Below are 13,297 nucleotides of genomic sequence, written 5' to 3'. Positions count from 1 at the left end.
GTTGGATAAAACTGTACCTTTCTTTCCTTATCGCTGGGATGGCGTCCTGTTGTCATTTCACATTTAAGCTACTTGTGTCCCTGAAGTCTAAAGCAATTGCTTGATCTCCTCTTAAAATGTGTCTACACACACTCACTCACACAGGTACTCACCCATACAGCCCTCCCCATCAGGGCGTCGAGTCATTCCTGGTGGACAGATACACATGAAGGTGCCGATGAGGTTTTTGCAGACCATGCCCCTACTCTCACAGTCATCCAGCCCCTCCGAACACTCATCCTGGTCTAGAGAGAGAGAGAGAGAGAGAGAGAGAGAGAGAGAGAGCGAGAGCATATGAGAGAGATTAAGAACATTAAACAGCAAAATGTGGTTCAATACAACAGCATGCATACCTTAGCAAAAATTATGAGGAAATTTTATTTATACCATCAAGACATTAAAGCCATTAAGCATGAAAAAAATCAAAATGATGCAAGTTCAAAAATCTTCCTGTCTGAATGTGTAACAAATACTCGGTAATAACTTGGATAAGAGAAACACTTCAGAATGTGCTCTGGGAACACTATTTCATGTTGTGTTAAGCTGCATCACACCACTACGTCCTTGATTATTTTCCAATAACAGCACACCCCCAACCCTTTTATTCCTTATGTAATATTCACCCCCTGTTCTTCCTGATATACCTTACCAAATGTCATACACTCCATTATATAAAATCAGCATCTGAAGATACAGTCAGAGCAAAATCTGACTATGTTCTATAACGCTGTCTTGTCGCAGGATACTGCATACACCCGTTTCATATAACTGATCAAATATACAGTACAACTTTGCTTTTTGCCTCCATAAATCTTTTGGTTCAAACTTGCGCACATCACTGCAAGCAAAGTTTTGAAAACTACGTTTTCAAACTTAAATAAATGAAAACAGTGATGAGTGATGGTAATATGAGGACAGTGTGTTAATCCTGTGGCGTGGTAATTGGAGACGATGTCTTCTCGTAGCGCACTGTGGATTTTCTCACCTCGACACATCCTCTGATCCTCCCGCAGCACGTAGCCTGCAGGACACATGCACTCGTACGAACCGAACGTGTTCACACAGCGGAAGGCACAGAGCAGCGGGTTCACAGCACACTCATTAATATCTGAAAAAGAGGGGAAAATAAATAAATAAATAAAGACTGTGAGGCAGCCTCTGTCGAGTCCCAGTTTATAAATATACCATTCTCAGAATGTCCAAATTGCCATTTTGTAGAATTTCTTATTGCTATTTTAAATATGAAGTGATTTCTAGGTTGGATGTGGATGCGATTGCTTACAATTGATTTCCCAATAATGTCCTGCACATACGTTGCTTAAAAGTCTTTGTCCAATGACCTCTGTATCATAACAGTATTAATGCTGTATGATCTTAAACATGCCTTTGATTTAAAGTGTTTATAAAATAGTTATTGCTGCAGCTGCAGAATTTTAATGTCAATGTCATTTTAATAAATAAACAGATTACATTTCAAGGTTATGCTGATTAACTACATATCAACTGTCTCAAGCATTTTTTTTTTCATTCCAAACACTAAAATCTATTTAAATTGCACAATATATTGCCTGTAAATCTTATAATATAAGATGGCCACTTCCCTACATTACTAAATCTATTTTTATTTAGGAAATGTTACACAACTCATTCATTTATTCAAGTGTGGTTAACTTCAGTTAAGCGTTATACAGTAGAATTATTATATGACACATGGCATTATGTTTGGGTGCACACACCTTCACAACTCATCATGGGCCCAGGTTCAAAGCCCTCCTGACAGGAACACTCGAAGCCTCCTACCACGTTAGTGCAGGTGCCGTTGCCACACGGGTTTCCAATCGAACACTCGTCCGTATCTAAAACGTGAAGAAATATGCGTCACACTAATGATCTGCATTGTGGGCCTCTTGTTAGGCGTCTCTGAGAGATGTGTTTGTGTGTGCATTTGTTATGTTGGCTGCATGCCTTGTACGTACATTATGTGCGTATGTACGGATGTACATTAGTGTGTATATGGATTTGTGTGTGTATGAACTCACCCACGCATTCGATACCAGTGTAATCCAGGTTGTAGCCGAAGGGACATTCACAGCGGAAGGAGCCATCGGTGTTGATGCAGACGCCATTTTTACACGGGTTATCCAAACACTCGTTCATATCTGTGCAGGACAAAGACGAGGTGTGTTATACTGGACACACAAAAGTTTCAGAATTGGAAGTGAATTTCCAGGTCAGAAGCGGAGATGATCTGATGGGATAAGTGGTAGACCTTTGAAATAAATATTAGAGCAAAAATCTTTCTGATTATGTCAGGATATTAAAGGGCAAATGTTTGTTTTTTTCTTTTTAATTTCTTATAAACTTTTATTTAAATTATATTTGTTATAACTGTTTGTTTTCATACAAAGAGGAATCTATATCTGATGTCTTACACATTATTAAACACATTAAATTTGCAGCTGGTCATTTTTATAAGTGTTTCTAGCCCTTCAGTAATCTTATAGTTTTAAAGATACCTTTAAAAAAAACTATAATTTGCAATAATGCCTTGCAATAGAGGCTGCTACTCTTTTTTTTTTCAAAATCCTTTTTTAAAAATTTTTTTTTCCAACTTTCTGTTTCTTTATTATCTCTACAGCCACATATTAAAGAGATTAAAGCAGTTACCAAGAGCTAACTTTACAGTCCATTCTATCAAAATAATGATAACTAAACTTGCTGCAAACATTTTTAAACTATAATTTTTTTTTATGAATGCTATTAGGACTTTCATTCTGAACATTTTCTAGTGCATGCCCAGATTAAGATGTGTTAGTTTAATAACACATAGATTTCTCCATGATTTCTCTCATGATTTTTTTTTTTTACTGCGAGCAAAAGACAAGGGAAATATCAGAGTATTCCCAGCATAGACATCGTATGGACATTATTCCAGTACAGTATTCCATTGAATTCTCTAAGCAAAGAAATGATGTGTGTGTTACATTAAAATGCTTTGATGTATTCACTGTAAAGTATTTACGAGAAGATCCCTCTCATGTACCAGTTGACAGGTTGTAATGAGTTTTAATGTTTTAATGCTGATGTTTCTCACATGTTTGGAACTGTTTAGTAATAAACACATCAGAAAATGCTACAACTCCAGACAGTTCCTCTCATGTTCACATTCACTCCACTTTTATACTACATTCTGTCATTCCCTAATTTCTGCATCGCATCTCTATTTGTGTTCCTGACTGTAACCACTTGAATGGCGAGTTTGCTTTTGTTGTTAGCTTTTGTGATTTCTGTATATGTATGTGTATTATGTAGTTTGCTGTACAGATATGTGTCTTACCCACACGACCTTCTCCTAGTCCAGGTACAGCTCCGTGACCGTAGGGACACAACTGTTTAAATGCAGCTGCACAGGGACAAGAAAGCAAGACAAATATTAAAATGGAATTGTTAGTCTGTATAAATGCGGTAATTAGGTGTATATAGTGTATATATGATTGCATATCCAACACGGCATTTACTTCTTTCTTTCTTTTTTGCATTATTTATTTCATTTCAGTATGTTCAGTAAATGTAGCCAGCTGTGAGAGACGGTACCTTGGCCCTCCTGGGGGCAAAGTTCACAGGGGTCACCCCAGCCCTCCCCGGGCATCAGGCTGCAGCAGCAGTCAGCCTTGCTAATGTTCTGAGGTTTGGGAACGGAGCATTTACTGGCCTCGAAACGTGTGAAGCAGAAGCTCTTGCGCGTGTCTTGAGAGAGAGATGACAGGAGAAACAATGACAAACTAACATGCCGAACTCTTCATTCATTAGGTCGTATTATGAGCAGGACATTCACTAATGTCTACGCACTAAATCTTTCACTAGCCTGGTTTTTTTCTTCAATAAAGTCACTAAAGGGGTCTAAAAAGTTGCCGAATCTCAGCTGCTATGTTGGCAACACTGCCTCACAGCATCTGTAGCTATGTTCTGTGGCTTACTTGTTTACCAATAACAGAAGTGATACTAAAATACATGTTAAATGTGCAACAGGTCGCACTCACCAAAGCAGCGATGTTTGTTATCAGACAGAACAAAACCTGGCTGGCAGTGACACTGAAAGCTTCCCGGTGTGTTTACACAGTGGCCAAACAGACAGAGGTTGGGTTGAGATTCACACTCGTCAATGTCTGCGGAGCAATTATGTGAAAGAGAAAGAGAGAAAGAGAGAGAGAGATGCACTATGAAAAACAGAGCTTACTCTAATTTTGTGTGTGTTATATAGCAGATAAGAGACAGGCTCACCAATACAGTTCTCGTTCTGTAACTCGTAACCCGGAGGACAGATACAGCGGAACGAGCCGTCCAGGTTCTGACATGTACCAGGCGAGCAGGTGCCAGGGTATGTCACACACTCATTAATGTCTGCAAGCAAAATAACATCTTACAAACTGCTCCACAAAATGATTTCAAAAGTGCAGAAATAATAAAAAATAAATAAGAAAGTTTAGCAGTGCCCATGCATCAGCAGTGGATTCTCTCAGTTTCTGCTCTCTTACTTTGAAATGTATTGAAAATTCAAGCTTTTACTGACGGTACCTTTAATTTCCACACCTTAAAGTGCCTTTAAATCCTATACTTTTCCATAACCTACAAAGGATCCCTGATGATATTTTATGCCCTTCTCCAGCTCTGTAAAATCTCTGGATTTTCAGTTTCAGCTCTTGTGATAGTTGCTCTCATTCAACAGAGTCTTAAGTACTCACACAAACTGCTTGAGAGGACGAGATTGTTTCATTTTTATGTCTTAATTTAACCAAGTACAACTGTTTTAAGTTACTGCAGGTCATAAGGAAGCACATACAAAAAAAATAACTAGTACATAGTATAGGGGATGTAAGCTTTTGAGCTTGCTATTAAAGATGACTGCTGACTGAGTCTTAGTTATCTCCATATTTATAAGATAATACTTTATTAATCCCCAGATGGAGAATTTAGGGTGTCACAGCAGCAGCAAAAAAATTTAGGCTGTATGATCATAGAACAAAAAAGTGTCTATCCAGAAATCATGGGGGACACAAACTTTTGCACAGAATGGTATAGTAAATGAGGCATTGTACGTTGTGAAAATATGATAATGTTGTTCACTTACCAACGCAGTTCTTAGAGTCGGGGGTGAGCTCATAGCCTTCCAGACACAGACACTGGAAGGAGCCCAGACTGTTGATACACTGACCATATCTGCATACCTGACCAGCCAGAGTAGTGCACTCATCCACATCTGCACAGAGACACAAAAAATACTCTTAGAGACACACAAAACACTCAAAGACACAACAATCTCTCAGAGGCACATAATAAACTTTCAAAGACATACAACAAACACTCAAAGACACAACAAACCTTCAGCGACACAACAAAGCTTCAGAGACACAAGACATTCACAGAGATACAACAACTTAGAGAGAGACACAACAAATTCTCAGATATACAACAAACTCTCAGAGACACACAACAAACACTCATAGACATGACAAACTCTCAGAGACACACAACAAACATTCAAATACACACAACAGACACTCAGAGACACACAACAAACACTCAAATACACACAACAAACTCTAAGAGACACACAAAACTCTCAGAGACACACACCAACCTCTCAGACAAGCAACAAACTGTCAGAACGCCCAAGAAACATAAACAAAGAACATATAACTGTTGAAGTTTTCAGTAAGACGATGTTTATAAGCTGCCTTTTTACAGGAGTCTCCTGTGTCAGTGCTTTATACATGTCAAGTTGTGATTTTTTTTGTGAAAGAGAAAAAAGAGAGGCTGGTGAGGGAACAACTGTTTATAGCTGCTATAATGCAAATGAGAACAGGAAATAACTTGTTTAACATTAATTGTAGTTATAAATGGATAAAAAGTATGATGTGTCATTCCTAAAAAATGTAAATGTACACCGTTGGTAAATTGCTCATTAGATGAAGAATAAAACACTTCAAGATGTGCTTTTACTGGAAAATCAACAGTAACTCCACTTTATCACACCTCCCTGCTGTTTATTATTTTCCTACAGCAGCACCATGTGTTATGTTTTATTCATTACATAATCATCCATAGCTCTAGAAATCAATGCATATATAGTGAGAGTGATACACTCCATCCTTTCAGATGTTAATCATATATAAACAATGGCAGATTACATACTGGCAGAGATTCAAATAGCATGTGTTTGCAGAATGTGCTAAAACATTCCACATCCTTAATGATGAAATGTGTGATTTTAAGAATTGTTCGCTAAAGTTTTCTGTTGTTTTGGGGCTATAATGTATGGAACTGGATCCTACATATATGAAGCGCTGATGCTTTATTGTGTCGCCTCTTGCTGGTTGTTAATAAAACAATGTACTGTTCGGAAATGTAAATAAAAATGTTTTATGTCACCCTTATAAGAGACTCACCCATGCAGTCGTTATTGTGTGTGAGCTCAAAGCCTGGGAAGCAAAGACAGTTATAGGAGCCCACGGTGTTCTTACATGTCCCGTTTCCACAGGGCTGTCTCTCACACTCATCGATGTCTGATAAAGAGAGAGTGAATACGAGGAAAAAGAAGATTCAGTGAGACCTTATCACATACAGTCAGGTCATTATCTCATTAGCTTGTTATTGATCTGGGTAATGAGTGTTTAACAAAAGCAGGACTGAAGAGCGTTTTTTTTTTGTGGATTTTTTTTTTGTTGAAAACTTGGACACACACTCACCCATACACATGGTGAGGTCAGCCGTGGCCTTAAAACCATTGTGGCACAAACAGCGGTAGCTGCCCTGTGTGTCGATGCATTCACCATGGCTGCACACATTGGGGATTTCCAGACATTCATTACGGTCTGCAGGAAAGAGTCATGGCATTAACTTTCGCAAACACATAACAAGCATTTAACAAGCATTTGAAAAGTGTAACTGATGGACCCGCTTGTAATGTGCTGCTGAACGACCAACCTCATAACTATATAAAATGTCACATCCTGTATGGATTTTGTACGCAGAGGACTCACCCACGCACGCTCCACTGGGGGACAGCTTGAAGCCGGGAGAGCACTCGCAGCGGAAACTTCCAGGGATGTTGTTGCAGTTGGCGTTGCGTTGACACAGGTTGTCCCCGCTGTTACACTCATCAATATCTGAGAATGAAATAGAGAGAAAAGGACAAACAGCAAGTGATACAATCAGTCATGAGAGATATAACATGGTGGGTCTACTTATGGAATGCATGGGGGGGTGTCTGTGTGTATATACCTTCACAAACCAGTAGGATGTTATTGTAGCTGAAGCCCATAGGACACTCGCAGCGGAAGCTGCCGATCTGATTGATACATGCTCCATGGGCACAGATCCCAGGAATCTCCCTGCACTCGTCAATATCTGGATCATGACACACATTTCAGTTTACACACAATGTCACGACAAGCATGGCTTTATAAATTCTTCTTACAGAAATATATTTCTTACCGATGGGTTTTCCAGTGTGGATATCGATGATAAAGCCTGGAGCTGGGTTCCCACACAGGAGCTCGTACTCAGCTACGCAAAGCAGCAACATAATCGTAAGTGTATAAACGACTGCAGCGGACATTAGAGACTAACCGAGCATTTATTATTGCCTTCCAAAAGGAGCCCTAGATTTTCTAAATTCAAGAATGATGCACAAGCCTACTAACTAGTGACTAGACAGCAAAATGGACACTCACAGGTTGCTGGAGTTGGACAGGGCTCACACGGTTTGTTCCAGGCTTTTCCCACATTGTAGGCGCAGCAGCACATCTTCTTGGTCATGTTGAAGGACAGCTCGTTCTCACACGTGTCGTTAAAGTTATGGTAGCACACACTTTTCCTCATGTCTATAAAAGGCCAGAGAACATCACACAAGTTTTGAAATGACATTACATACTTCACCGTACATGTTAGATTCCTGTTTCTCTGGTAAACAAGTGCTTTACCCATGCAGTTGTTGCCTCCATTGACCTGCATGTACTCAGGAGGGCAGACGCACGTGTAGTTGCCCAGTGTGTTGTAACACGTCCCTGGGCCGCAGATCCCGATGTGGGTTGAGCACTCGTCAATGTCTGCAAGAGCAGAATTGCAATAAAAGAACATTTTTAATTTATGGATAATTTTATTTGAAGTTATTGGGTTTAAGTGGCTGGGGTAATGTCATCTATTTAATTTTTCTCTGGATCTGCAATGATGATTCTTTGTATCTCCTCTCATGAGACAAATCCAGTCCAACATTCACCCTGTTTTATGACAAACCTTTATTTATTTTAGTCCTGTCTGCACTGACATCTCTATTTTACAAGCAGATGTTTCCTCTTGATTTTTGGTAGGCTGCTACAGATTTGACAGTTGTTACTTTTACTCACGCTTGTTAGGAGGAGAAGAAAGTTAATCAAAATGAGAGTAATCCTACAGTGTAATGTTGCCCTGCCCACCCGGTAGAAGAATAATGCATATATACAAGCACTACAGTGGTAGTATATAAACACGCACTACATAATGGGCTTGACTATGCTGTTTAAAATAATTTTCGAATTTTCATTACCATTCAATTTTAAGCCAAAACGTTTAGGCCAAAATACTTCTATTTCAAGCTAAAAAAAAGTGCAGTTTTTGAGCAATTTGTCTGGCGCATCTCTAATACATATACTTAACTGATTTAAACTATATATTTGTCTAATGTTTAGCCAGTCAGACATACATTGATACATTTTATTTCACATTAATGAACTCAAAACTTCAATTATCATGGAAGAAAGAAAACCTGCATATTTCGAATGAAAAAATCCTCTACATAACCTTCAGTCATTCCAGATACAGGTCTGATAGGATAAATACAGCTGGTATAAAGCCTCACTTTAATAAAATAAAATAAAAAGTTATAATCCAAAAATATGATCACGTGTGTGATCCAATCATCCTAGTTTATAGGAAAGAAATTTTCTAGAAATCTAGGGTAAACTTGTCCCACAGGTTGTTCATTCATATACTTTATTCTGGACATCATTAAAAGAATGTATTAAAAGTATGTATCATTCCAAAAGAGATTGAGACTACACAGTTGCTAAATTTATGTAAGTATGAGTAATATTAAAATTTGTGTGATTTCTCCTTTAATCACGAACTTAAATTGGTAGTGAGGTGAAAGGCTTTTAGCGCCGTCACCTTCACAGATGCGCGTCTCCTCGTTGAGGAAGTATCCGGCGGGACATTCACACTGGAAACTGCCAAATGTGTTGACACAGTTGCCCCCCTGACACAGGCCGGGCAGTTCCTGGCATTCGTCTATGTCTGTTCAGAAGGACAGACAGGGGAATTATTAATGCTAGCATCAGAGTGGAGACAGTAAAGCTATTAGCAGTCAACAGTCACAGCCACAGCAAGGATTCTGCAGACATACACACAAATGAATACCGCAAGGACATTCAGAGCACACACACACACACACACACACACATTCTTACCCTCCAGGATGACTGTGATAGGGTTGGGCCTGAAGCCTTCTCCTCCAGGACATAACGTTTTGTATTCAGCTACATAGAGACAGAATTTGTTAAAATGTCTTCATAATTTCACTTCAAACAACACACACACACCCACAATCACCTAAACTAGCCTATCAATTAGCCTTTCATACACCTACCTCATAAGACTGTAATGTATGAAAAGTGATATACAAATAAAGTGTTTATTATTATTATTATAAATTTAAATACTTTATGTAAATTTACTACAATTTTTAAATGATTATATATATATATATATATATATATATATATATATATATATATATATATATATATATATATATATGTTTATTTATAATAATAATAATTATTATTATTATCATTATCTTGGTAGTTGGTGGTGGTGAGTTGTGTTCATGAGCAGCTGAAAGGACGTACTGGAGTTGATCAGGGGACAGAGTTCACATGGATTCCCCCAAGCTAAGCCCAGAGAGCAGCAACAGGAGGCCCGGGACACACCCACTCCAATCTCAGCGCTGCATGAAATGCCACCGTCACCCCGATCCAGCGTGTCCAGGAAACAGTTACCTACCCGAGTGTCTAGAGAATGAAAGACAAAGTGGCAGAAAAACACACACATTTAACTCCACTTTTCAATGGCTCATTCCATGCCTTTTTATAACTAATGTCATTCTTAGAGAAAATGTTTTGGATAAAAATCTCTAAGTGCAGATAATTGTCTAAGCGCATTTTGTTGGCTGATAAAAAGATGTTGCAGTTCTACAGACGAAGTGGAAAAGATAATGATAATGTCTACGATAAAGAAGCATATTCTGCATTACTGTATTAATATACATACTATATACAGTATATACTGGTGCCCAGTGGTGCTTGAAAGTTTGTGAACCTTTTAGAATTTTCTATATATCTGTCCTAAATCATCGTCAGATTTTCACACAAGTCCGAAACGTACACACAGAAAACCCAATTAAACAAATGAGACAAAAATATTATACTTGGTAATTTATTTACTGAGGAAAAATGATCCAATATTACATATCTGTGTGTTGCAAAAGCATGTAAACCTCTAGGATTAGCAGATTAATTTGAAGGTGAAATTTGAGTAAGGTGTTTTCAATCAATGGGATGACGATCAGGTGTGACTGAGCGCCCTGTTTTATTTAAAGAACAGGGATCTATCAGAGTCTGATCTTCACAACATGTTTCTGGAAGTCTATCATGGCATGAACAAAGGAGATTTCTGAGGACCTCAGAAAAGAACTTACCATACACCATTTACATTAGCAGATATGGAAAGTGACAGGTGACTTTATTTCTCGTGTAAATTTCAATGACGGCAAATGGCTATGGAATTAATTTTTTTTCCCCATGGATATTTTTGGGAAATAAATTACAACAAATCCAAATGACTAGCTCCTGCCCTGTGCCTGGGTTGTCAATATTGAAAACAATCTACATGCCATTAACACAATCATATGCTTAAAGTGACTGACATCTGGCTTACTGATGTAAAGGAAGGGTGAGATTTTTACTTGCTGCTGTTTGGCTCAGTGATGTGACTGACACACTCACCCACACAGCCCACTCCTGTGGGGTTCAGCTCAAAGTCTGGAGGGCAGTTACACATGTAGCTTCCTGGCATGTTCACACACAGGCCATTAATGCAATTCACTGGGTCAGCACACTCATTCACATCTGAGAGAGAGAGAGAGAGAGAGAGAGAGAGATAGAGAGAGTTGAGTTGTCTGGTGTGGAATGTGTATTTCACTTGAGCGTTTCACCACTTACAGTATGTCTATAGGTCATATGTGTGTGAGTGTTTCACAAAAAAACATACAGCAGAAATGTAACACAATAAAATAGAAAATTTCTAATCATATTTCATGTCAACTTCATGGAGTTTTTACTGATGTGATAGTTCAATCAAAATGGGTTAAAATGAAAGTTATTTAAAACCCTTTTAGTAAATTGGTTGGATCCAACCAAACCAAAAAGTCAATCAAACAAAGGAACACTGACTACGTTTACATGGACAGCAGTAATAATGACTGACCTTACTCTGATTAAGATAATAATGTGATTAAGGTGTTTACATGAGTAGCTTTTAGAATACTCCTGTCATGTTCCCGTTTTACATGTTATAGAACATAATTAGATTAACAGCACACGTCATTACGTCACCGTGCCACGCTGTCCAACGTCCCTCCAGTATTTCACGTATCAACATACAGTTCGTCTTCGTTATGGTACCGTATACAGTTTTGGGTGTTTTTATTGAATTTTTTTAGGAACGCTTTAAGTGCAGTTAATTATTTGTCATGCTATACGTGCTAATAGACAACTGCTTGAAGCCGTGGGCTGTCTCAAACCACGTACTTACCGTCTATATAGTAGCCGAGATACATGTATTTTTCCCCACTACAGGCCTATAGTAGGCAAGTAGCGTTTTGGGACACAGCCGAACTCTCTTCTTCGCCGTAAAATGTAAAACTGCCATGTGTAATCATGTCCTGTCGCAAAATGCGGTGAAAACTCTCACACGACGTTCATAATGTGATTAAGGTGCTTACATGTCTGTAATACTCGTCCATAATGCGACTAAAACAGGAGTACTCCACCTGTCTTTATTCGATTAGAGCTTAATTCGAGTATGACCTTAATTAGATTAAGGTAAGTAAAAATTGCTGTTTACCTGGTAGTTTTTTAATCCAAGTATGGTCTCAATCGGGTTAAGAGTGGATTATTGTTGTCCATGTAAACGCAGCTAGTGTTACTCAAAGCACTTCGTCCATATTAGTGTTATCGTCACTGCAACTGTTCTGGTCGTGTCTCTGTTTTGTCGACTATACCTTGTTGCCTCTGATATAAAACAATTTTTGATAACTGAAGGTTTTTGAAAATGCTGAGTTGGTCAACATTATAGTTCCTAGTCCACAGAAAAATACTGACTCTGGGGTCAGAACTAAAAAGGAACTGAATCTGGCCCTGGTTCCTCTGGTGCGAATGAGCTCAAACTGCATCAGGTTTCCCTTGATGGAGAGGACATTCATTAGAGCTCTGCAGGAATTTACTGTATCTTCTGGTTGGTGCTGAAACTTATAAGACAAAGCATCGTTCAATTTTTGTAGCCTACAGTGTACTGGACTACACCAGGATGAGGTGCTGTTTTACAGGCAGCACAAATCCCTTTTATTTTATTAATGTGATTTGAATGAATAAATATATGTACACTCCACAGTGACCCTAGTCCAGTGTGTTAACCTGCAGTACTTCCTCTCACCTGTGCAGTTGCCTCCACTGCGGTCCAGTTCGTATCCATCGTCACACACACAGCGGAACATCCCGGGAAGATTCTGGCACGTTCCAAACACACAGATGTTCTGGAAGTTGCATTCATCTATGTCTGTGTGTAGAGAAAAAATACTGAGTGTGTGCTGTACATGCAGAAAATTTATGTGTGTGTGTGTGTGTGTGTGAGAGAGAGAGTGTGTATACCCTGGCAGGTCTTGCTGTCCTCAGTAGGAGTGAAGCCCATCTCACACTCGCAGCGGTAGCCTCCAGGAGTGTTCAGACACTGGCCATTCTCACACAGGTTCACATTATCTGCACACTCATCTGTGTCTGAGAGAGAAAAGCAGAGTGAGAGATCTTTTACAAGTCTGTGCGCAGCCTCATTTTGCGTTACTGAATCAACAAGGATGGAGCTCCAGTTACATTTAATCAACCAATCA

At 38.9% G+C, this 13,297-nt stretch overlaps 1 protein-coding gene across 1 annotated transcript in view; it reads right to left on the bottom strand.

The window, feature by feature from the left end:
• The window catches only part of fbn2b (fibrillin 2b), an 82,069-nt gene that overhangs the window by 11,911 nt on the left and 56,861 nt on the right, over positions 1 to 13,297 (bottom strand). The window contains exons 34-55 of the mRNA XM_053635683.1: positions 13,062 to 13,187; positions 12,847 to 12,969; positions 11,139 to 11,261; positions 9,984 to 10,145; positions 9,543 to 9,611; positions 9,244 to 9,369; positions 8,022 to 8,147; positions 7,773 to 7,922; positions 7,534 to 7,605; positions 7,321 to 7,446; positions 7,080 to 7,205; positions 6,786 to 6,911; positions 6,486 to 6,602; positions 5,168 to 5,296; positions 4,321 to 4,440; positions 4,080 to 4,205; positions 3,634 to 3,786; positions 3,377 to 3,442; positions 2,079 to 2,198; positions 1,776 to 1,895; positions 1,025 to 1,147; positions 153 to 284 (exon numbers count right to left, since the gene is read on the bottom strand). Coding sequence (XP_053491658.1) covers positions 153 to 284; positions 1,025 to 1,147; positions 1,776 to 1,895; positions 2,079 to 2,198; positions 3,377 to 3,442; positions 3,634 to 3,786; positions 4,080 to 4,205; positions 4,321 to 4,440; positions 5,168 to 5,296; positions 6,486 to 6,602; positions 6,786 to 6,911; positions 7,080 to 7,205; positions 7,321 to 7,446; positions 7,534 to 7,605; positions 7,773 to 7,922; positions 8,022 to 8,147; positions 9,244 to 9,369; positions 9,543 to 9,611; positions 9,984 to 10,145; positions 11,139 to 11,261; positions 12,847 to 12,969; positions 13,062 to 13,187 — 2,661 coding nt within the window. The remainder of the gene's footprint in view (positions 1 to 152; positions 285 to 1,024; positions 1,148 to 1,775; positions 1,896 to 2,078; positions 2,199 to 3,376; positions 3,443 to 3,633; positions 3,787 to 4,079; positions 4,206 to 4,320; positions 4,441 to 5,167; positions 5,297 to 6,485; positions 6,603 to 6,785; positions 6,912 to 7,079; positions 7,206 to 7,320; positions 7,447 to 7,533; positions 7,606 to 7,772; positions 7,923 to 8,021; positions 8,148 to 9,243; positions 9,370 to 9,542; positions 9,612 to 9,983; positions 10,146 to 11,138; positions 11,262 to 12,846; positions 12,970 to 13,061; positions 13,188 to 13,297) is intronic.

The sequence above is a fragment of the Ictalurus furcatus genome, chromosome 10, assembly GCF_023375685.1.
Source record: "Ictalurus furcatus strain D&B chromosome 10, Billie_1.0, whole genome shotgun sequence".
NCBI lineage: Eukaryota > Metazoa > Chordata > Actinopteri > Siluriformes > Ictaluridae > Ictalurus > Ictalurus furcatus.
This window is presented reverse-complemented; position numbering and strand designations above follow the sequence as displayed.